General features: G+C 35.8%; 1 protein-coding gene across 9 annotated transcripts in view; it reads left to right on the forward strand.

The window, feature by feature from the left end:
• TAB2 (TGF-beta activated kinase 1 (MAP3K7) binding protein 2) overlaps window positions 1–25,681 on the forward strand; it is a 91,134-nt gene extending 65,453 nt beyond the window's left edge. For all 9 annotated transcript variants that reach the window (XM_072827703.1, XM_072827696.1, XM_072827679.1 and 6 more), the window contains 4 exons: window positions 12,638–12,798; window positions 12,992–13,085; window positions 14,382–14,462; window positions 23,627–25,681. In XM_072827703.1, coding sequence (XP_072683804.1) covers window positions 12,638–12,798; window positions 12,992–13,085; window positions 14,382–14,462; window positions 23,627–23,769 — 479 coding nt within the window. In that variant the 3' untranslated portion in view covers window positions 23,770–25,681. The remainder of the gene's footprint in view (window positions 1–12,637; window positions 12,799–12,991; window positions 13,086–14,381; window positions 14,463–23,626) is intronic.
• The last annotated feature ends 415 nt before the right edge of the window (window positions 25,682–26,096 follow it).

A 26,096-nucleotide genomic window follows, 5' to 3' on the forward strand; every position in this document is an offset into this window, starting at 1 on the left:
TTGATATGAGTGTATAAATAATTTGTTTCTTAAAAATAATTACAGGACTTTAGCATCATTCCTCATAGTTTTATTATATCTATTGCCCAGATACAGACCTAGTTGCAGCACTGTTGAAAGATCTGATTTCAGACTGTCCTTAAAAATGGCAAAGTAGGTATGCCTGAGTGGCTCAGTGATTGAGCATCTGCCTTCAGCTCAGGGAGTGATCCTGGAGTCCCAGGATCCAGCCTCTATGCAGGCTCCCTGCATGGACTCTGCTTCTCTCTCTGCCTGTGTCTCTGCCTCTCTCTCTCTCTCTCTATCTCTCATGAATAAATAAATAAAATCTTTAACAAAAAAATGGCAAAGTAGATGAAAACATCAAGATACTTTATTTTAATGAGTAATTGCCATCTTTGAATCTTTTGTGATTCCATCACTGAGTGACAATAATTATACATTGGTGCATAGAACAGATACCCCTACTCTCAACAGTTACAGTCTAGAATAGCCTTGATTTATTTTAGAAGCAGACATTTTACCTCATTAGGTATAGTGACGTAAGCATGTACTTGACTTAGGCATATAAAATTGTTATGACAAAAGTATAAAAGACTTTAGAAATAAGTACCTATTATATTTCCAGTGGCAAATTTCTCTCTTTTTAATAAGCCATAGATCTTTGTATCCATAAATACTTGATACATTTTCCAGTATCAAAGGTATTCTTTTAATATGTACATTGCATCATTGTACTATTTTTTTTTAACTTTTGGAGAAATTAGATGTTATTTAGGCTGTTGAATACCTAAAATTAGTAAAATTAACACCATCTAAAACTTGGAAGCGTGTTTTTCTGATTACAAATAAAGTTGAGAAAGAAACTGTTTACATCATTCACTGGAAGTTGACAAAAACTGGGTAAAAACTAAGCTTTTCAAAACTACTACTTAAAAAAATGCCTAGAAATAAATAAATAAATAAATAAATAAATAAATAAATAAATAATATAAATAATAAATATAAAAAAATAAATATAAAGAAAAAATAAAAAGGGCTCAAATATTTGAATTAACTAATAGTTATTTTAACAACCACAAAAGGGAGTTGCGTGCTTAAATTATTTAAAATTTATTAAATGCAATTTGCTAAAATGCAATTTTGGTGGGTTTTTTTTTCTTTTTTCTTTTTTTAAAATTTAAATTCAGTTAATTAACATATAATGTGTTATTGGTTTCAAAAGTAGAGGTCAGTAATTCCTCAGTCTTCTATAACACCCAGTGCTCATCACATCACGTGCCCTCCTTTAAAGTCCATCCGGTTACCCCAGCGCCATACCCTCCAGCAACCCTTATTCCTCTGCTAAAGAGTCTCTTACTGTTTGTCTCCCCCTCTGATTTCATCTTGTTTTATTTTTTTCCTCTCTTCCCCTATGAATCCTCTGTTTTGTTTCTTTATTTCTAAAATGTAATTTTAGAAAAGAGGATTTAAAAGGTACTGACTGTTGTCAGTCCTCCTTGCATGTGTATTTCAAAGTAAAGTAGATAGGTTTAGAAAACAAAGTCAGTGTGTGATTAAGATGTTAAACACATCAGTTATTTTCTTGGTAGAACTCGCATATTTTTAAAAAGCCACCTTTCTGCATTGTGAGCAATCTAAAAGTCTTACCATATTTCAAACTGTATTCTGTTGTGCTAAGTGATAAATAAATACTAAAACTGAACATTCAAGGAGACTCTAAAATAAATGTCACGTTTTTGTTTTATCAATATTTCTATTTCTTGGACCTAAAATTAGTATTTTACTCTATCATTCATTAAAAGTCAAATTGTTGTCATTATTTTTCATTTAATAGGTATTTATCAAGTGCCTACAATTATCAGGGTTTAATAATAGATACCCAGTGGGTACAAACTTGAATTCAGTGTTTACTGTCAAGAAGCTTGAGGTTTAGTTGAGAGATGTACTTGATAATGGAAAATAGAAAATGCAGAATTTTTCCAGTGTAAAATGAAATGAACTCATATAATAAAGTTTCTCCTTTAGTGAAATACTGATCTATAAATACAAAGTAATAATACATAAGTTATTGAAATAGTTTAACTTTGCTTCCTTCACACTTTACTCATGATGTTAATTTATTTAATGCCCTTTGAACAGGTAGTACAGAAATTAACTTAAGCTCCTTTACTATTAAAATTATCTTGGGGTCACCTGTGTGGTTCAGTTGGTGAAGCATCTGACTCTTCAGCCCAGGTCTTCATCTCACGGTTGTGAGTCCCAGCCCCACTTTGGGTTCCACGCTGGACAAGGAGCCTTTGTTTTTTTAAAACAAACCAATAAACTTAGATTCCAGAATAATGAAAATTTAATTAATGTGGTTTTGGCTGAACGAAATATTGTTATAATGCAAATATTACAAAAGTATAGCACAGTCTTTATCAATGCCTTATTATAGTTTACTCATATATGACTGGATATTTTAATTTTATCAAGGTATACATACTTGTATATATATACTTTTATATGTATTTTATAATATATGTTATGTTTTCTGTCTTCTGTGTAGAAACACAATGTGTCTAGGTTTAGGTTTTTCTTTAAATCATCTTTGTTCCACATTCAGTGAATTCCTTCAGTTTAAAGACTGGTGTCTCGCTTTAGTTCTGCAAATCCCCTCCTGATTCCTAGCTTGTCCATTGTCTCTTTCTAGAACTTGTTCAGCTATTTGGCAGCCAAGACCAATTTTCTACTTCTCATCATTATATCCTCAAATATTCTACCTCCTTATCTTTCTGGTCTATTCTATAATTCAGTAGATTTCCTTAATTTGTGTTCTAACCTATGTATGAAATTTTCATTTCAGCAATGATGTTTTTAATTTCTAAGAGCTAGTTCTCTAATTCCTTTCTCATAGCAGATTGTTTTATGGATGTATGTATGAATATCTCAGATCTCTTAATGATGCTAATTAAGTTTTTGTCTATCTCCTGAGTTATCTCTGCTTAATCTGGGTTTAGTCTTTATCTAGATCTTTCACATGTCAGAAGTTATTGCAGTACATGGTGAGCCATGGCTATTGGTTTAAGGACTGTGAAAGCTAACTGGAAACCTTGTGTAATAACAAGAGACTTGTCACTTGAGAGACTTTGCTTTGCGAGGAATAAGTGAGGAGCCCCAGCTAGTAGGAGAGAACACTCTGCGATCATGACCTGGCATTTGTATATGGGGACTAGCTTGAGAAATGTGTGTTGTGGGGCCTTACAAATAAACATGCAGCTACTTATCCTGCAAGATAGGGTAAGGTTGACTGTTCCATAAACAGATACCAATTAAGGCCCTGTTTTCTGGCCCATTCTTTACTTACTTCCACCTCCTGTCCTCAGGTGCATTCTCCAGTCTGAAACTTCTTTGGGTTTCTGCAGTGCAAATTAGCTGCTGCTTTGTCAGCAGTGCCCTCCTTGTCTTTGAGATTATGGCTTTCCCTACCCTCCTTCATTAGGCTGCTATTCCATCTGCTTTCAGTCTTCCAAAAATGTCTTGAAATCTCTTATCCATTAATTGCCTTCTTTTTCTTGTTTATAATTGGATTGTACTGTCTTATTCCTCCTTGCCATTTTCTTGGGGTTTCAGGAGGTAGAAGATTATGTATTGTTTAGTCATCTTTAAATGAAAGTCCTGGCTAGTATAAATGATTCTTCAAAACTTGGCTTTTTTTTTTTTTTTTTTTTAAGATTTTATTTATTTATCATGAGAGACACAGAGAAAGAGAGGCAGAGGGAGAAGCAGACTCCATGCAGGGAGCCTGATGTGGGACTCCATTCGGGACTCTAGGATCACGCCCTGGGCTGAAGGCAGGCGCTAAACTGCTGAGCCCCCCAGGGATCCCCCATAGTTTGGCTTATTAAGTCCATATTAGTCTATATATAAATAAATGACAAGAAAGGAGAGAGAATTTTTCCTTTAGCTTACCCACTGAAGTCTGTGTTACAAATCACCCCTCCTCCCATATAAGTACATATTACTAGATAGCATATGAGCCCAAATCATCTGTATGTGTGGTTGATGTGATCTTGTTTGTAACATTTTCTTCACATGTCAAAACAAAGAAACAAAACCCAAAAGCCAGTCTCAGGTTTCTCAAATCCTTTTCAAAGTAATTTCTTATAACAGAGGTAGAATTTTCTAACCTCACCCTGTGGCTACAGCCCAGTTTGTAAGGCTGCCTGACTCTCTTTCTAAGCTTCCTAAGCTTTGTTTGGACCCCGGAAGTATAATCGTCATGTTTCTTTCTCTGGAAGCTAGCACCCAACCCTTCTCATTTAGTAGAGCCTGATTCAGAGCAAAAGTGATTTTATAAATGAACACTTCAATTACTTTTCTTCATTATGAGTCTAATAATGGTTCTTAGTGGATATGTCCTTTATGATAGTTTATACAGTGAAGGTTAAAATTGGAGACAGACCACAACTAGAGAAAGAGTTCATTGGCTTTAGCTGAGTTTTCAGTGATTCACCTTGAAACCTTCTTTTCTTTGTCATTCATCTTTCTCAGATTCCTATCTAAAAATCCCAAGCCACATATGAAAAATTAACTAGACACATAAAAATCCAGGCACTTAGAAGAAAGAATTGCTAAGAAATAGAGGGTCATATCTCTTTCCTACTATCTTCAGAGCACTTTTTATTCTGTTTATAATCAACAGACATACTTAAGAGATCCTGAATAGTCCATAAACTACATTTGTCATTTCTAAGTAATACAGTCATTGTAACTCTTCTCTAAGATTTTGTTTTCACTGGAAAGAAACCTCTCATAAATTCTGAGAACATGGATTCACAGTATTTTACTTTAGGGCTTCAGTCTAATCATAGGCTATATCTTGCCATTTTTTGCAAAGGCAAGCCATGTTTTTAGCCATTGCAAAAACTCCTTTCTTTGTGAATCCCAGGGATGTATATTTTTTCGGTTTCAGAAATGTTCTGAAGAATTTACTCTTTAACTTCAAAATATCTCCACAATCTCAGCAACTCTGGCTCCTTCATTTCACCTAAGTCTTTTTTTAATCAAATTTCTGCCTGTTGTTAAAGGGTATCTCCTACTAGTGTTGGTCTTCTGTATAGCTCTCAACTCTGTGGTATACTTCCCTATTTTGATAGAAACATTAAAAATACCATATTAGGGATTACTAATGAAGCTATTATGACAGAGAGAGTGTGCAGCCCCTGTCCCAGAATGTCTGAGTGTTCTGAGATACATTGGTTGGAAAATTTGAACTATTTCTATGGTTTTCCAAACAGAATTAAAGTTCGATGCTTAGTCTCCCCCCCCCCCCCCCCCGCCATCATTAAGTAAAGAACCCTCTTTATTTCATAACATATTTTGCCCTATCTGAAATGAATATTACTATACTTGCTTTATTTTGATTCTATATTTGCTTGGTATTATCACTTTCAAAACTTCTCTTGTAGGGATACCTGGTAGCTCAGTCCATTGTGTGGCTGGCTTTTGATTTCAGCTCAGGTCATGATCTCTGGGTCCTGGGATTCAGCTCCCTGTTGGGCTCTGCACTCAGCAGAGAGTCTGCTTGAGGATTCTGTCTCCCCTCTCCCTCCGCCCCTACCCTCACTCACACACTCCCTTCAGCTCTCTCCAGTAAATAAATAAATTTTTAAAAAAGGAAAAAGGAAAAAAAAACACTTCTCTGGTGGCCTTGAAGATTTTCTCAGTATTTTTGGTTTTCAGTAGTTTGACCATAGTTGGTCTGGTTTGTTTTGTTTTAATACTACTTGGAGATCTCTGGGCTTCTCTATCTATAATTTATTGTCTTTAATTAATTTTGGAAAATATTTGCCCATTTTTTCTTCAAATATTTCTTCTGACTGACTTTTCACTGATTACAAGTATATTTAAACTGTTTGATATTTCCTGCATCTCTTGGACGCTTTGTTCTTTTTTCTACTTTTTTCTTTGTGTTTGAGTAATTTCTGTCTTTCAAGTTCACTGATTCTTCTGTATCCAGTGTGCTGGTAACCTGTTGAAGGAATTCTTTATCTCTGATGCCATAGTTAATTTCTAGCATTTGACTTTTTTTTTTTTTTTATAATTTCCATATCTCAGATTATCTTTTTGTTCCTGACTCTTGTGCCCCTTTTTAACTAGATCCTTTAAAATTAATCTTAGTTATTTATAAAATCCCTGTCAGGTAATTCTAGCATCTTGGTCATCTTCTATTGATTGCCTTATCTCTTGGTGATCAGTTGGATTTTTCTCTTGCTTTTCTGTGTATCTCGTAATTTTTTGTTGAATGCCAAATATTGTGTGGGGGAAAAAAAACAGAAGAGACTGGGATAAGTAGTGTTTGAACCCAGAAACAAAAACACCTTTCTTTTCTGCAGGTTATTAGTGTAAACGGTTGAGTCAGTTTAGTCAAGAGTGGAGCTGGCTTCAGGTTTTGATGTTGCCTTTCACATAGCACAGTCTTCGAATATCCCCAGCAATTGGTTGCTCTTACTTTGTGTCTCTTAGAGTGGTACCCAAAATACAAAATATTTATTTTACTTTAATCCTTTTACTCCTGACCTTTCTGTGCTGTGATGGGTCCCCTTTTATTCAAATGTCCTAGTATGATCAAGTCTCCACATGATTTGATAAAGGACCAAATGGTAAACTATATGATTTTACAAGCTCTGCAGTTTCTGTCACAACTGTTCAGTTCTGCTGCTGTAATACAAAGCAACCACAGACAATAAGTAAACATGCGAGCTTGGCTGTACTCCAGTAAAACTTTTTTCACAGAACAGTCAATGGGCCATATTGTCCAGTGGTCCATAGTTTGTTGACCACTTGTTTAGAGCCTTGTTCTGGCACACCACCACCACCACCCTACCTCTATAATACAAGCTCCACAAGGGCAGGGATTTGTGCCTATTCATTGATTTCACAAGTAAGCTCTCAATATATTAAAAGAATGTGTGAGTAAATGGTTTTAAATGTGCTTCATAAGAACAGCATATAGCTAAATTTTAGAAATCTAGTGTGCTGATCTCTTGTATCTAAACGACATTTAATTGTAGTTGTGATTACTGATATATTTGGAATTATTCTTGTCATAATTTTTTATTTTCTATTTCTTTCCCCTTTTTCCCCCTTTCCTGCCATCTAAGTTTAATCAGATCTCCATTATTTCTCCTTTTGTTTGGTCTTTTAATTTAGAAACTACATTCTATTTAGCTTCTTACAGTAGTGATCCCTAAATATTTAACATGTCTGTATGTATGTGTGTGTGTATATATATATACAGTTATGTTTTGTTTTTTATAGTTATGTTTTAAGTAGGCTCCATGCCCAACATGGGGGTGTGAACTCATGACCCCAAAAGATCAAGAGTCACAGTTTCTATTCACTGACTGTGCGGGTCAGGCACTCCTAATATGCATATTTGGTTTAGCAACATTTGCGAGTGTTCTTCCTAAATACATCTAAGACCTTAGAAAGCTTCTCTAGTCTTCCTATTTCCAATTTCTCATTATTTGGCAATGTTTTACTTTTTTCTAAGCAATTTATGCCACCCCACCCACTGCCATGGTCTTTCTCCTTAGTTATAGAATTAGAACTTTATTTGGGTTTATTCATCTCTTCTTTCCTTTTATAATAATTTCCTTTTTATCAAAAAACATCATTAGTAGTTCAGCAGCAGTCTGTAGTCAATAAATTCCCCTAAACTTTATCTAAAAATGTATTTATTTATCCATGCTCTGATAACCTAGTTAGATGATCAGATTTTGCCATTATCTTCTGGAATCTGTTATTTCTTTTCTTTAGTTTTGGAAAATTTTCAGCAAGCATCTCTTCAAATTTTGCCACTCCTCCATTCTTGCTGTTGTCTCCTTCTGGAACTCCTTTGTAGATTTATATGAGATTTTTTTAATCCCTTTCATGTCTATTGTCACTTTATCTCTGTGTGTTCTGGGGAAAGATCTTAGATTTATCTTCTAGGTCTTTAACCATGTCTGATCTGCGGTTTAATCTATTTGACTTTTTCTTTTCAATGACCATTTTTCATTTCTAGGGTTGTTTATGATACTTTTCCTTCTCCCCCCCCCCAATTTTTTTTTTAAGATTTTATTTATTTATGAGAGATAGAGAGAGAGGCAGAGACACAGGCAGAGAGAAGCAGGCTCCATGTGGGGAACCCAACGTGGGGCTCAATCCCGGGTCTCCAGGATCACACCTGGGCTGAAGGCGGTGCTAAACCACTGAACCACCCGGGCTGCCCCCCACCCCAAATTTTTATTTAAATTCTAGTTTAGCATATAGTGTAATATTGGTTTCAGGTGTAGAATTTATGGATTCATCACTTACAACACCCAGTGTTCATCAACAACAAGTGCCCTCTTTAATGCCCATCACCCATCTAGCCCATCCTTACCTAACTCCCTCCATCAACCCTCAGTTTGTTCTTTGTTAAGAGTCTCTTATGGTTTGCTACCCTCTTTCTCTTTTTTTTCCCTTCCCATATGTTCATCTGTTTTGTTTCCTAAATTCCACATGTAAGTGAAATATGGTATTTGTCTTTCTCTGAGTGACTTATTTTGCTTTAGTATATCCACTATGGCTACATCCACATCGTTGCAAATAGCAAGATTTCATTCTTTTTGATGGCTGAGTAGTATTCCATTATACACACACACACACACACATATGCCACAGCTTCTTTATTCATTCATCAGTTGATGGACACTTGAGCTCTTTTCATAGTTGGCTATTGTTGATACTGCTGCCATAAACATCAGCATACCCCTTCAAATCTGTATTTTTTTTTATCCTTTGGGTAAATACCTAGTGGTGTAACTTGCTGGATTGGAGGGTAGTTCTATTTTTACCTTTCTGAGGAACCTCCATTCTGTCTTTTAGAGTAGCTCCACCATTTTGCATTCCCACCAGCAGTTTGAGAGGGTTCCCCATTCTTTGCATCCTCTCCAATATCTGTTGTTTTCTTTGTTGTTAATTTTAGCCATTCTGACGGGTGTGAGGTGGTATTTCATTGTGATTTTGATTTGTATTTCCCTGATGCCAAGTGATGTTGATCATCTTTCATGTGTCTATTAGCCATCTGGATGTCTTCTTTGAAAGAATGTCTATTCATGTCTCCTGCCCATTTCTTAACTAGATGGATTATTTGTTTTTTGGGTGTTGAGTTTTATAACTTTTTCATAGATTTTGGATACTAATCCTTTACCAGATATGTCATTTACAAATTTCCGTAGACTACCTTTTAGTTTTGTTGATTGTTTCTTTCACTGTGTAGAAGCTTATCTTGATGAAGCCCTAGTAGTTCATTTTTGCTTTAGTTTCTGTTGCCTCCAGTGATGTGTCTAGTGAGAAGTTGCTATGGCCAAGGTCAAAGAGATTGCTGTTTTTATGGTACTTTTCCAAATCTATCTATTCTTTTATTCATGGTATCTTTTGTTACATTATTACTTACTCTGTTATCACTGTAGTCATCTTAGACTTTTCCACAGCTTCTTTCAGGCTATCTTATAATCTTTAAGTTTAGAGAGCTCTTTCTGGGCATTGATTCTCATGGTAGATCATTTTCTTGTTTGGTCATAACTTTTCTATTGAGAGCTTCTCTTCGTTGAGGATTTTTCCTTACGGATTTCCATAGTAATAGCTCCTTGGTAGTGGAAGTGAGTTGCCAGAGCACTTTGCATTTGCTTCTGCCAAACATTCCAGGAAAATCACTATCCTGGAGATAATTGTCATAATACACTGTGAGGTTCTCTTTCTGCCCTTATAATATAAATTTTGATCCCCCAAATGTGATATAAGCTGGGTTTCAGTTTTTCAGGAAATCTGATCTCATCCCTGCTTCATATATAATATTGAATAATACCACAAATGTATGTCTTGTTTTATAATCTCATGCATATAAACCACCATTATTTAGTCATTAGAGACTATTGAAGGATTTAGTCATTAGGGAGAAAATCTTCATTAATTTTAAGGAATGCTACTTTTAAATAAAATAATCACTAATTTGAACAAACTTCTAACTAATGCCACTTGAGAGACATTGTTGGTAGATGGTTGGAGTTTAGAAGTGAAGATAAGTATATTATTTCTTTTTCTTTTGCCTTGTCCTTTATTCTTACTGCAGTCCTGCCTCCATCTTTTCTTCTTTTTGTCCCATCAAAAAATAACAACCCACATCCTCATCTTCTTTTAGAATAATGAACAACCCCTAATGTAGAATTCTTATATTTTACAGGATAAAACTGCAGTTTAAATAAATAAGCCAAATTGATATAACTTTGACAAAACAAGTTTGATAGGGAAGTAACAAACGTACAGCAATTTTCAACCAGGAACATGTATATCTCCAAAAACATCTCCCTGCAGGCACAGAATATATCTTAAAATGGAGAAAGCTTTTATCGTTTATCAAAAAGAATCAGCCATGGTTTTTAAAACTTGAAATGTAACTCCCTAGTATTTATTTCTTCTAGTAAAAAAGAATTACAGAGAGAAGCATCTGTAGATTATAACAGTGTTAGATTCTGTTGGGAAAAAATTATCTACTACTTAAGGTTAATTTTGAAGTACTTGAGCCTAACAGCCTCTCCTCCTCCACATCCTAATTCTGATCTAGAACGTACTACCAAATTGAATGGCCCGAATATACTTTAATATGCCAGAGTTTTTTTCTTATTTTTGAGATTCATGGAAATTTGAGATTAGTTGAAGACAGTTGTTCAGCATTAACCTAATCTGGTCACTCTACTTGATTTCTTCGTTTTAGTAACTAGTTTTCATTTTTAAAGGTTGTTAATTGTACTTTTCTAAATCTGCCTGTTTTCTCATGGTAGAATCATTGCAAGCTGACTTTTTATAGAAATAGATACAGGTATCTGAACTTCTAGTCCAGTATCCTAAAAAAATGAGGCCTACATTGTCCAAGGACTAATCACAAGAACATACACTGATTTTTATGGCTTAATAAGATTTCCCAAGCACTTTATCATTCATGCTACAAGAATGATTGCATAATTTCTTTCTTTTTTTTAATATTTTATTTATTTATTCATGAGAGACACAGAATGAGAGAGAGAGGCAGAGACACAGGCAGAGGGAGAAGCAGGTTCCATGCAGGGAGCCCGATGTGGGACTCGATCTCAGGTCTCCAGGATCAGGCCCTGGGCTGAAGGCGGCACTAAACCCCTGAGCCACCTAGGCTACCTGCATAATTTCTTTGTTTAACAATCTTTGGACAGGGCAGCCCAGGTGGCTCAACGGTTTAGCGCCGCCTTCAGCCCAGCGCCTGATCCTGGAGACCCAGGATCAAGTCCCATGTCAGGCTCCCTGCATGGAGCCTGCTTCTCCCTCTGCCTGTGCCTCTGCCTATCTCTCTGTCTGTGTCTCTCATGAATAAATAAAATCTTTAAAAAAAAAAAAAATTTTTTTTTGAACAATAGGGGCACCTGGGTAGCTCAGTAGGTTAAGCACATGACTGTTGATTTTAGCTCAGATCATGATCCTCAGGGTCATGAGATTGAGCCCCATGTTGTGCTCCCTCTCCCTTGCCTCTGCCCTTCCCTACCCTGTGCTTGCTCACACTCTCTTTCTCTTTCTCTCTTAAAAAAAAAAAAAAAAAAAATTTACAAAATATAAGTGATTTCTCTAAGTAGTATCATTTTTGTTTTGTAATTTGAACAATTAAATTACTAACCTTTAACAATTTGGAGCACCGTATGGCTCAGTTGGTTAAGCATCCAACTCTTAATTTTGGTTAGGATCATGATCTTGGGGTCTTGGGATTGAGACCTACATCGGGCTCTGTACTGAGGGCTCTCTCTCTCCCTTTGCCCCTCTCCCCACCCCACCCCTGTTCATATGCACAGCTCTCTCTCTTAAAAAAATTTTGAGAGTGTTAACATTCATCTGGATTGAAATCTGTTTTATTTGTTGCTTACATCAAAATGGACTTAGCTTAACCCACATACCCTTTTAAAATGTCCATAAGGTGTTCATACTAGAATACCTTATGCAGAGTCCAAACATGTCAGGCTTCTTGGAGTGAGAAGGTTTTATCCTTTCAAAGGGTCAAAGTATGAATTAAATGGTAGTTAGTGGAGCCTTTAGAGAAGTAACAGGCTAAAAATACTGTCGTTAGCCATAAAGTGGATTTATCCAAACACTTTATCACTCGTATGTGGACTATAAGAAATAGTGAAGGTGAGGGAAGGACTGAGTGGGGAAAATTTAGAAAGGAAGACAAACCATGAGAGACTCCTAATTCTGGGAAACAAACAAAGGGTTGCAAAAAGGAAGTGGGTGGAGGGATAGGGTAACTGGGTGATGGGCAGTAAGGAGGGCACATGATGAGATGAGCACTGGGTGTTAAACTCTATGTTGACAAATTAAATTTAAATTTAAAAATTTAAACAACTAGCAACATTTGCTTAAATAATTGAAATAATTTTCAAGTTAAAAATTTTGAGATTTCAAGCATTTAAACTCAGAATATCTTAAGGTATCTTGGCATACTCTTATTTGTCACAGAAATATTCACTTGTTTTGTTTTCCCAAGGCTGCTTCAAGGTTAGTTGACTAAAAGTGGGTGGGTCCTCATGTTCACTAATATGTATTGCAGCTCTGTTGGTACACCAGAAGGCCAGAATGGAACGGCTTCAAAGAGAACTCGAGATTCAAAAGAAAAAGCTGGATAAACTAAAATCTGAGGTCAACGAGATGGAAAATAATCTAACTAGAAGGCGCCTGAAAAGATCAAATTCCATATCCCAAATACCTTCAGTAAGTCTTTCTGCAACTCTTGTGACCTCTCTGCTTGAACATGAGAATAGGCATTCTGGCATAAGTTTTCTAGAAATGCTTTTAATTCATAGTTGTTTCTTTGCCCTTATCTTTTCCTGCCAAACTCCACTCTTTCTTAGCTGATGATAAGAGAATTCAATGTAGATCCTTCTCACATGGAATTATTTTTCAGCTCGAAGAAATGCAGCAGTTGAGAAGTTGTAATAGACAACTCCAGATTGACATTGACTGCTTAACCAAAGAAATTGATCTTTTTCAAGCCCGAGGTAAAGTTCAGTATATATTCAACTGAAATTCATTGTATTAATTTATCAACTCTTTTCCTGAGCTGAAAACAAATTTAGCAATTACAATCATATTGTCTCAGATTTGACTTTGGAGCCAGGTAGTACTAAAAAACTATTGGGTTTTTCTCCCTGTCCCCCTTCCAAAAGAAATTATGTATTTGATTTAGGAGTAATTTGATAAAATTTATATTCAAATTCACTTCAGTCTTGTGTTAAGGGAAGACAATGATTAGTATGTCTGGCTGTATTGTCAAAAGTATTGCTGTTATATATTAATAGAATCTATAATATTATTGTATTTATTAAGATTAAAAAATAGGTACTCCTGTCTTTTTCCTATTTCCCTTTTTCATTTTACCTTTTAAGAATCATAAGTAAAAAGGCATCCCTTCCCTAATGTCACTATCTTAATTGATAAAATAGAGAAGAGAATAAAAATATGGCTTATACATTTTTAGAACAGCTTATTATGAAAACTTGAGCTATTAGTGATAAGCGATACTTGGTTCTTATAGCAAAAAATCTTGACAATTTAATTCAGTTCCATAGACAACTAAAAAGAAATTTTATAACTTAAATCTGGTTTTGAAGTTAGGGAAATAATAGAAATATATGAAGTGGAAAAGACAAGAGAAAGAAGCCAACAAAAAAAAGTCCTTAATTACTCTTTTGAGTGTGTACTAAAAATCCATCACACTGAAAGTTGACAATGTTGTATTTTCTCTTAAAACTTGTTAGTCCTGTATCTTGAAACATGCATAGAAAATACCACAGTTTAACTTTAAGGAGAGAAAAAGGAATTTAGTGCTGTGCTAGCTAGCAACTGTAGTTCTTGAACTTTTTCCTTTTATCATCTGAACTATTATTTTAAGTTAGTGCAAGATTTTTAATACTTATTTGGGGCCAAGCTATGTAGTTGCCTAAGACCATGTCTGATCATTTGAAATTATATTTTAAATTGTTACATTTTAAGTTATTTTACCTTGTCACATAGAACAGTGGTCTAGTTCTAATTCTTTTATTGTCTTACTAACAGTTTGATTTGACCTCTTACCCCAATTACCATTTAGACCTCTGTTATGAGTACTGTATTATACCTACCTCAGCTGTTTTGACATCCTTATATGTAATTTGAGATTAGATGTGCAAAATAAGTGAAAAGCATTTCTTCTATTTATACTGTGATCTTTTTTAAGAAAGAAAATATTTGCTTTTTAAAAAATTAAATATTTTTGAGCTATAAACATTGATGTATTTACTTTTTATATATTTCAGGACCACATTTTAATCCCAGCGCTATTCATAACTTTTATGACAATATTGGATTTGTAGGTCCTGTGCCACCAAAACCCAAAGGTTAGTGTATCCATTAAGTGTGAAAACCGTTACATTTGAAAAGCAAGATTTTAGAAAATTTTGTTTGTAGCAACCTTCCACTCTAGAAGTGCCTCAAGCTTTGGCATTTTTGGATTAATTCATTAGGAAGATAGTTGTTTATTTTCACTTAAATGCTGGGGATGGGGGGGATGCAAAAGTAAAAGGATTACTCTTTAAAAGTAATATTGCATGTCCTTAGGAGTCATTATATACTCCTAAAATAGCAAGTCTTGGAAATAAAATAATCAGGTGCAAAAATTTGTACTCTTTAAAATTTTAGATAACTAATGAAGAAAACACCTTAGGGAAGTTTATTTTTCATGAGTATTCTGCTTATGCATGATTCTGTATAATCAAAATACTCTGAATTTCAAATGAATTATTTTTGAAAAATCGCTACCTATCATTTTACACCATTGGTACTTTTGTATGCATACAAAACTCTAAGGTGTGGATTTTTTTACTCAAGGAATTAAAGTATAGAGAGAAATGAGAACAAAGAAGAATAAGGATGTTACTAGCTCTTTGGCTTGTTACAAGGCTTTTCACATTCTCACCAGGTATCCTATTCTCTCTATTCCCTCTTTTTATAAAAAAAAAAAAAAAAAACTTAATTTGATTAGGACTCGTATCTTCATGAGTTTTTTGGTTTTTGTTTTTTTTAATATTTCTAAATGTAGTTAGCTGGAATGCAATGAATGATTACTACAGAAGAGCAAAAGTGATAATAGGGCATTTGTCACAGTAAGTAGTGGTTAAAAAAAAAAAAAAAAAAAAAAAAAGTAGTGGTTAAAATACTGGATGCTGTTTGGATATTAATTGAATAAAGGAATAAAGAAAATAGTGGCATACCCTAGTTCCTTAAAGTAAGCAAAGTATTTCTAGATTTTGAATGAGTTGCTTTAATATAATTTTTTCATTCTCAAAAACTAGTTTTTCTTATAAAAGGATTCCTGTTTTGCTTCAACATAATCTAGTACTGATGTGTTGAGTATAGGAGAGAATATAGATGGAGGGTAGGTGGAAAATAATGAAATAAGATTAGTCTTGACAGTTTGAACCAGGATAAGAACATGAGGATTTATTTTACTATTCTATTTCTATATATGTTTAAATTTTTTCATGATAAAAAGTAAGGAAAGGTAGAACAGTAAAAAGCACAGATGGAAGCTTTTCCTTAAATTTATAATATGTCAGGGGGAGGGGTCCAAGATAGTGTCATAGAAAGATCCTGAACCCACCTCTTCTCAAAGACATACTATATATACACCTATGTATAGAGCAGTTCCTTTGATGAAGAACTGTGGTCTGATTTAACAGCTTCTTCAGAACAAAGGATAGAAGGACCATATAGAGATTAGGAGAAATAGAGAAACAGAACCATGGGAACCCCACCCCCTGTGTGAACTCAGTGGAGAGAGAGAGCACTTGAGGGACCCATGCACCAATTTGCCCACCTTGGCCCCCTAAAAAACTATAAAGGGTAGCTAGAGGAGTTCCTGGGTGGCTCAGTTGGTTAAGCGTCTGCCTTCAGCTCAGTCGTGGCCCTGGGGTCCTGGTATTGAGCCCTGGATCAGGCTCCCTGCTTGGTGCAGAATCTGCTTCTTCCTCTGCCCCTACCCCCGCCCTGCTTGTGGTCTCTCAATCTCTATAAAATAAATAAAAAGCTGCTTTAAAGAAATAAAATTAAGGGCAACTAGAATATAAGTGAATACAACCCATTTACCAAGTATCTGTCAAATGGGAGAACTGTTGGAACTCTCTCTAGGGTCTGAAGTGCAGGCAAGCACCATGTTTACCTTCTCCCACCACCTTGACAGCATACATGGCAGCAGAGTCTAGCCACTCTAGTCACCCTGCCCTCTCAGCAAAACTTGGACCTCTTTCCACACAAGCTCCAGCCATTTTTCCAGAATAGCCCCCCTGTCCTTGTGCCCACCTGAGCTCTAGCTATCCCACTAAGGTGGCCAACAGTTCAGTGCACACTAGTACTCCCTCAGCCTGCACCCACTACAGCTCCAGCCATCCTACCAGGGCATTCCTGCATGGAGTACTCTAAGACTTCATTCATACTTGGTATAGCTCCAACAAGCCAGCCAAAGCTGCCAGGCACATGTGGTCTATACAGGGACATTCCTACACAGAGCTTCTCCTTCATGACTGGGAAAGGTAGCTATGTTGCCTAATTCATAGAAACAAACACAGAAAGTCAAACAAAATGAGACAGGAATGTGTTCCAAACCAAAAAAATATTACAGAAAAGGAACTAAATGAAACAGAAATAATAAACAATCTACTTGATAAAGAATTAAAAGTAATGGTCATAAAGATGCTCATCAAATTTGAGAGAAGAGTGGGTGAGTTCAGTGAGAACTTTAACAAAGAGATACAAAATATTAAGAGTTGAAGAATACAATTAGTGAAATGAAAAATACACTAGAGGAAATCAGATTAGAGGATGCAGAACAGATAAACCATCTGGAGCCAGGGTAATGGAAAGGACCCAAGCAAAAGAAAAAAGAATATTAAGAAATGAGCAAAAAGAAAAAAGAACATTAAGAAATGAGGATAGATTAAGGGACCTCTGGGACATCAAGAATAGAGACATTCATATTATAGAGGTCCCAGATGGAGGAGAGCAAGAGAAAGGCAGAAAACTTATTTAAAGAGTTGAAAGTGTTCCTAACCTAGGGAAGAAAATAGATATCCAGGTTCAGGAAGCACAGAGAGTCCCAAATAAGATGAGCCCAAAGAGGTCCACACCAAGACACATAATTAAGATGTTAAAGATTAAAGATAGAGAATCTTAAAGCAGTAAAAGAACAGGAACTAGTTATATATAAGGAAAAATCCCATGAGACTGTCAGCTGATTTTGCTACAGAAACTCTGAAGCCAGAAGGAAGTAGCATGATATAGTCAAAGTGCTGAAAGGAAAAAACCTGCAACCAAGACTACTACTCCACAAGATTATCATTTAGAATTGAAGAGCTAGAGTTTTCCAAACGAAGGTTAGAGCTCATCACCACTAATCCAGCATAATAAGAAATGTTAAAGGGATAAGAAAAAGCCATAACTAGAAATAAGAAAATAATGAAATGAAAAAATTTCCCAGGTGAAAGCAAACATTAGAGCACATGGACTTAACAAATAGAGAATATTTCATCCAAAACCAGCAGAATACATATGGTCAAGTATGCATGGAACATTCTCCAGGATAGATTACATTAGGCCACAAAACAAGTCTCAGTGAATTTAAGAACACCAAAATCATGTCAAGCATCTTTCCAACCACAATGCTATGAAACTAGAAGCCCAAAGTTAGTAGAAGGAAGGAAGGAAATAATAAAGATCAGAGTAGAAATAAATAAAATGGAGTCTAAGAAAAATGGAAAAGATCAATGAAACCAAGATCTAGTTCTTTGAAAACATAAGCAAACTGATAAACCTTTAATCAGACACATCAGGAAAAAAGGAGAGTGGATAAAACAGAAATGAAAGAGAAGTAAAAACCAACATCACAGAAATACAAAGGATTATAAGGGATTACTATGAAAAATTTCAAGCCAAGATTTCAGCAACCTAGAAGAAATGGATAAATTCCTAGAAATAAATTTGCACTATTCCAGGACTGAAGAAACAGAAAATCTGAACCGACCTATTACTAATAACGAAATCAGATCTGGAATCAAAAAACTCTCAACAAACAAAAGTCCAGGAGCAGATGGCTTCACAGGTGAATTCTGCCAAACATTTAAAGAAGAGTTAGTATCTTTCTTAAACTATTCCAAAAAATAAAAGAGGAAGGAAAACTTCCAAATTTATTCTACAAGGCTAGCATTATGCTGATAAAACCAAAGACACTACAAAAAAAGAAAATGACAGGCTAGTATCCCAGATGAACTTAGATCAAAGAATCCTCAACAAAATATTAGCAAATGCAATTCAGCAATACACTAAAAGGATCATTGACCATAGTCAGGTGGGACTTATGCCAGGGATCCAAGGATGGTTTAAAATCAATCAACATGATACACCATATTAACAAAGTGATGCAAAAAACGCATTTGCCTAATTCAATCTCTTCATGATAAAAACTCAGTATTTGAAAAGAACATACTTCAACAAAATAAAAGCAATATATGACAGACCCATAGCTAACATTGTAACCATTGGTGGAGAACTGGAAGCATTTCCTCTAAGATCAGGAACAAGACAGGGATGTCCATTTTTGACATTTTTATTCAACATTTATTCAATTGGAAATTCATACCTGCAGCAATCACACAAGAAAAAGAAAAGGTATCTAAACTGATACGGAAGGATTAAAACTGTCACTATTTGCAAATGACATGATTCTTTATGTAGAAAATCCTGAAGAGGCACACCTGAGTGGCTCAGTGATTGAGCGTCTGCCTTCGGCTCAGGCCATGATCTTGGCATCCTAATTAAGTCCCACATCAGGTTTCCTGCAGGGAGACTGCTTCTCCTTCTGCCTAGGTCTCTGCCTCTCTGTCTGTCTCTCTGTGTCTCTCGTGAATAAATAAATAAAATCTTAAAAAAAAAAAATCCTGAAGACTCCAAAAATACTATTAGAACTAATAAATGAATTCAAAGTTGCAGGATATGGGGATCCCTGGGTGGTGCAGCGGTTTGGCGCCTGCCTTTGGCCCAGGGCGCGATCCTGGAGACCTGGGATCGAGTCCCACGTCGGGCTCCCGGTGCATGGAGCCTGCTTCTCCCTCTGCCTGTGTCTCTGCCTCTCTCTCTCTCTCTGTGACTATCATAAATAAATAAAAATTTAAAAAAAAAAAAAAAAAAGTTGCAGGATACAAAGTTAATATGCAGAAATCCGTTGCATTTCTGTACACTAACAACAATGTAGCAGAAATTAAGACAACAATCCCATTCATAATTGCATGAAAGAAAACTAAAATACCTATGAATAAATTTAACCAAGAAGGAAAAAATACTTGTTCTCTGAAAACTGTAAGACATTGATGAAAGAAATTGAAAACAACACAAACAAATGGAAAGGTATACCATGCTCATGAATTGGAAGAATTGTTACTGTTAAATGTCTGTACTACCAAAGGAATCTACATTGAGATTCAGTGTAGTCCATACCAGAACACCAATGGGATTTTTCACAGAACTAGAACAAATAAGGTATGGAACCCAAAAGACCCCAAATAGCCAAAGCAGTCTTGAGAAAGAACAAAGCTGGAAGTATCACAGTCCCAGATTTCAGATACGGTACTGGGACAAAAATAGACACATAGATCAATGAAACAGAGTAGAGTGCCCAGAAATAAACCCACACTTATATCATCCATTAATCTACAAAAAGGAGGAAAGAATGTACAATGGAGAAAAAAATAGTTTCTTCAGTAAATTGAGACTATTAGACTGCTATAAGCTCAAAATGGATTAAAGACCTAAATGTAAGACCTGAAATGAAAAAATTCTTAAAACAGGCAGTTACCTCTTAGACATTGGCCTTAGTGACATTTTTCTAGATATGTCTCCTCAGACAAAGGAAACAAAAGCAATTATCAAACTGAAAAGCTTTTGCACAGCAAGGAAATCATCAATAAAAGGAACAGGGGGCAGCCCCGGTGGCGCAGCGGTTTAGCGCCGCCTGCAGCCCAGGGCATGATCCTGGAGTCCCGGGATCAAGTCCCACGTCAGGCTCTCTGCACGGAGCCTGCTTCTCCCTCTGCCTGTGTCTCTGCCTCTCTCTCTCTCTCTCTCTCTCTCTCTCTCTCTGCATCTCTATGAATAAATAAATAAAATCTTAAAAAAATAAAAGGAACAGGCAACTACTGAATGGGAGAAAAAATTCACAAACCATATATCTGATAAGAGATTAATATCCAAAATATATAAAGAACTCCTATAACTCAACACCAAAAAAACCCAAATAACCCAATTTTAAAATGGACAGAGGACCTGAATAGACATTTTTCCAACAAAGACCTGCAGATGGCCAACAGACATGAAAAGATGCTCAGTACCACTCATCATGAGGGAAAGGCAAATCAAAACTACAGTGAGATAACACCTCACACCAGTCAGGAGTGGCTAGTATTAAAAACACAAGAAATAACAAGTATTGATGAGGATGTGGAGAACAGGGGAAGCCTTTGTGTACTATTGGTGGGAATCTAAATAGGTGTAGCTTCTGTGGAAAATAGGATGGAATTCCCTCAAAAATTAGAAATCCCACACAGTTCAGTAATTCCACTGCCGGGTATTTACCCAAAGAAAATGAAAACACTAGCTTGAAAAGATACATGCACACCTATGTTTATTGCAGCATTATTTAAAATAACCAAAATACGGAAGGAACCTAAGAGCCTGTTGATAGATAAATGAATAAAGGTGTGGGGGGGAGGGGGGTGTGCAATGGAATATTATTCAGCCATAAGAATGAAATCTTGCCATTCATAACAGCATGGTGGACCTAGATAGTATTATGCTAAGTGAAATAAGTCAGACAAAGATAATACACCATATGATTTCACTTATATTTGGAATCAAAAAAAAAAAACTGCCAAAACAAAGCAGATGCAGACTAATAAACAGAGAACAAACTAATGGTCACTGGGGTGGGAAGAAATGAACAAACTAGGTGAAGGAGATTAAGTGGTACAAACTTCCAGTTATAAAATAAGTCACAGGGATGAAAAGTACAGCATAGGGAATATAGTCAATAATATTGTAATAACTTTGTATGGTGATAGATGGTAACTACATTGTGGTGAGCATTGTATAACATATAGAATTGTTGAATCACTGCGCTGTATGCCTGAAACTAATACAACAGTGTACATCAACTATACTTCAATTTGAAAAGTTTATAACATGTCAAATACGATGAAATATGGCAATTATTACCCCAAAAAGGAAAAAAAAATCCATTAAAAGCTTTTTCAGAAACAATAGAAGCTTGTATGCTATTTTGGAGAAATATGAATCAAATATTTTTGCCTTCAGGCTAAAATAGAGAATTTACTAGTTTCATTTGTAGAGGTTTATTTAGTTAGAACTGATTTTGCAGTTCTGCTTTACACTGCAGTGTTTTATTTTTTTAAATAGCTAAAATTAGTGTGGAAATCACATGCCATTCTTTACAATCTAACTTCCTCTAAATTCTGGTTTCCAAATATCTGTAATAAAAAGATTTGTAAGTTTAAATACCAAATGAGATTGTGCAGACATAGGAAAATCATTGGAGATTTTTCATTTAAAAAAACTCTGTAGGGGGATCCCTGGGTGGCGCAGTGGTTTAGCGCCTGCCTTTGGCCCAGGGCGCGATCCTGGAGACCCGGGATCGAATCCCACGTCAGGCTCCCGGTGCATGGAGCCTGCTTCTCCCTCTGCCTGTGTCTCTGCCTCTCTCTCTCTCTCTCTGTGACTATCATAAATAAATAAAAAATTAAAAAAAAAAAAAAAAACTCTGTAGGTCTCCTGTTGATTACCTTAGATATTAATAATAGTGTTAATACAAGTAGTCTACCTTCCTAAAAGTCTTTGTAGTTAAAAAGGTTAGACAGTTTTTTAAATGTGCCAGGTGGGAATGTTTTCTAACACCTAAGTGAGACCAAAATTCTAGTAAGTAGGATGGAGGCCCGGATTAAAACAATCATCCTATAAAATGTTTCCCAAGTATGAAGTATAAAATTATTTTATGTGGTAAAAAGTCCAAACAAAATTTTAACTATTTATTTTAACTAGTATTATCAGACCCTCAATTTTTCAAGTATTTTTATTTAAATGAGCCTTAACTAGATATTTTTAAATTACTCAATTTAAAGAAAATTATTGTATAAATAGTACTCTCAGGTTGCTCTTGCCTGTGTCAAAAATGGTCATGATGCCTGAAAATTGTGACTATTTCCTCAGGTTGACAATTTTGCAATAAAGTGTTCCTTTGGACTAATCAGTAAATAATAGTGCTGCTAAATAGGTCAGAATGCCAAACATCACTTAATTATTTTAGATTTGTTGTAAAAGCTTGATTTTCTCTATTTTACCTGTTTATCTTTTAAATTAACAGAAAAGTTATATAGTTACCAACTCAGTAGAGTAGTGGAGTAGGTGGAATTTGCAAATTAATACACAGTGTTTTAACATAGTTTGAATCTTTACATGGTTAACCTTGACAGGAGAGCTCTAGCAATGCATGCTGCATTTTTTTTATACCTCCCTAAACTAATTTGTAGGAATATTACCCTAAATTTCTAATGGGATCTGCCCCCTTCCAAAAAAAGTAGTTTCATAAATGTAATTTTCATCTTAGGCACAACCTTGGAAGAGGAATGTAATTATCCCTTACATTTAAGCTATGTTAATCCTTCCAAACACTGTAGAACATCAGCCTCAAGGCTGCAGTGGCTTCACTTTCTAGGAAGGAGTAGACCTGAAGACCTGGTTTATCTAAGATCAGAGAACAAAGAAGAGTGAGAAGCAGAGCCAGGAGCAGAACTCCACTCTTGCAGCCCTCAACCTCTATTGTTCTGTAATAAATAATGATTTCAAACTAAACTAAGAAATAAAGTAAGGTAGAATTTTTACACAGATTTACTTCCCGAAGTCTACTATTGAGATACAGTTAAGACTTTAGAAATTAGCTCATGTTTCTCTTTTATTTGTGTTGTTCAAGGCTTATATTTTTAGCAGATAGAGAACATTTAACAAAAACATCCATTCCTGATAGAAAACAAATATAAATACTTCTTCAGTGGGGAACAAAAATCTAAGTTCAGTTCAGTAGGCTCACTGTCTACTACTGTATGGTAGTAGGACATTTTTCACAGTCTCAAGGTGACATGGGAATCGTTGCTGTTGGTTCCCATATGGATTGATTTCCCTTTTCTCCTGCTATCAACTCAAGAAAAGAATGCTCTTTTCCCCCTGAAGGAGATAGTGAGGGGACCCCATCACGTCCATGTTGGTATTCCCCAGCAGAGAAGCGCCAGAGGTTGGTGAGAATGGAGCACGTGTGTCAGCTTCAGCTAGCTGCATTATTTGGTTGAACAGGCTGCTTCATGCTTTGCAATCCAAATGGTGCTTAAAGTTGCCAGTAATTTATGACTTTGTGATTTTTTGCTTCTAAAATAATTCGTTTGCTTCCTTACAGATCAAAGGTCCACCATCAAAACACCAAAGACTCAAGACACAGAAGACGATGAGGGGGCTCAGTGGAATTGTACTGCCTGTACTTTTTTGAACCATCCAGCCTTAATCCGCTGTGAACAGTGTGAGATGCCAAGGCATTTCTGAGCCAAAAGGCACTATAGCTCTAAAACCACATTGGAAGTTCAAGAAACCTAGTCTGTCATCAGGGGAAAAGTTTCACTGCTACATAGGATTTTGTCAAATTGAAGGTGTGACGAGATGGTGTGTGCTAATGTTAAATGTCAGCCCACAGAGCTAATAATACCTCAGTCTAATGTCATGGGCAGTTGAAATTCATCACATGAGGGAATCTGCTGAGAGACTTGGTTGCCCGCTGCCTAACTACGTACAGTGTTACCAGTAGCCCATTGTGGATAATTGTCGATATATTAATGCCTAGGTGTGCCCAGTACCTTGTCCCCTCATGTCACTACTGAATTTTGACAGGAGGAAGGAATAGAACGATGGCCTTTTTTTTTTTTTTTTTTGAAAGCTTTCGGTGAAACACTACAAACATGAAGAAAAGGAACAAGGTATAACTATTGAAAAACTGTTTGCTGCCGCAAGGTGCCAATGGGTAGGGGAAGAACTCCATGAATCTGTGGTACTCTTGGCCTTGTCTTTGTCTTCCCTGAAAACGTCTCCACTCTGTGAAGCCAGCATCTGGGGTCTAAAGATGAAAAGGAAAGCAGCATGCATTGTCTGTACAAACATGCAGTGAAATATCCCGAAGCTTTTCCTACTGTACAGATCTCTCGAGTCTGCTTTAAGTGATTTCTTTTCTTTATTATTTTCTTATATTTCTATATGTATAGTGTAATAGTCTTTTGTTAACTAATTTTCTTTTTTCCTTTTAGTGATTAAGCACGATCATGTCCCTTTTTAAGCCTTACCTGAGAGAAGCAGTGCCTTAAAATAAAAAAGCATTAATGAAATGAAACTGTGCACAAAATAACTTTCCTCTACTTATTCTGTACTTTGCCCTCATGAGTACCGCTGTTCTGTGAAGACATGCAGATGCTGCACACTGCATTGCAGGAGATACTACAAGGCTTCTGTCTGTAAGTCACACTATATCTGCCGACTTCAGCAGTGGGTGGCACGACACACTGATCTTCCACAGGGAAGCTTAAAACAAAAGATATTTTTAACCCACTGACAGAGCAACAGGTTAAGCTTGCTTCATCTGCCTGGTGTCCCACAGAACTTTCACAAGAGATTACTATTGGGAAAGTACAGTTTTCAAAACCAGCAACAGCAGCAGTTACCTACAGCCCTGGTTTGGGGAGAAGTTTAAATGCTTTACTGTCGGGGCAATCCATTTCTAAACCTGACTTGGTGGCAGTATCATGTGTATTTATAAAACGAGGCTAGTCATATTTAGGACAACTGAAGGAAAGCTGGAAAAAAAGAAAAACGAGCAAACTTGAACACTGAAGCAACCTCAAGCATCTCTTTATTTTGATGATATATTTTTATAAGGAAAATAAATATTCAGATGATCGGGAATGTATATAACTAAATGAAATCAAGAAAAGGAAATAACAGTATGCATTTAAAAAACAGAATTATGAAATTATATATCAGTGCTTAGAATGGGGCTAAGGGAAGTGCTGAAATGTAGCAAAAGGTAGGAGATGATGTTGACTGTCACCCATTGTAAATGTCTGCAAATGGATATTTGTTATACAAGCAGGATTATTACAAGTGATCTATATGAATGTCAAAGCCGTGACTTCCAGGCTTTGCATCTTGTATATGGGAAGAAATATGACAATCCTAGTTAATTAGACCATAGACCCAAAGCCCTTACATTTGATGCATTTTGTTTTAAAAGTAGGCCTTGTTTTTCAGCTTCATCTGCAGTTCTATGTGAAGATTGATAAATCAGTTTTTACTTGTTGTATTAATAAAACGTAATTTGGATATCTTGAGTTGATGGTTTTGTGATTTAGCTGGGTAAACTATCTTTGTAACAGATAAGTTATTTATAAAAATTAAAAAACTTATATTCTAATTTGGATTTTGTGACTTGTTTTTAAAGTTTGTGGGATAGAAGACAATTTATACCTCAGCAGAACATTTGATAGTTAATTGAAATCAGAGAAAACTCATTCTCTAGAGTCTTCTCGTGACATCATGGCATTCAGCTGCCTTTCTTGGATTATTTTTCTCCATTCCCCCAGGCTTTTTAACTAATGGAAGAGAGTGACCATTGTTTCAGCTGAACCTCCTCCCCAAAAGGATATTGCTTTTTCATACTTATTATTTCTCCTTTCATTTCTTTTGGGTTTTTAAAGCTTACCTCACTGAAAACAGGATATCTTGGGGTCACTTGGCCTGAGGAGTCATTCAGTTAACAATGTTTGATTCCATAATGTGTAGGTGCTGAGGATCCCAGTGGTGCTTCTCTTGAAGAGAACCTCTATATT

The sequence above is a fragment of the Canis lupus genome, chromosome 1 (assembly GCF_048164855.1).
Source record: "Canis lupus baileyi chromosome 1, mCanLup2.hap1, whole genome shotgun sequence".
In the NCBI taxonomy this organism is placed as follows: Eukaryota; Metazoa; Chordata; class Mammalia; order Carnivora; family Canidae; genus Canis; species Canis lupus.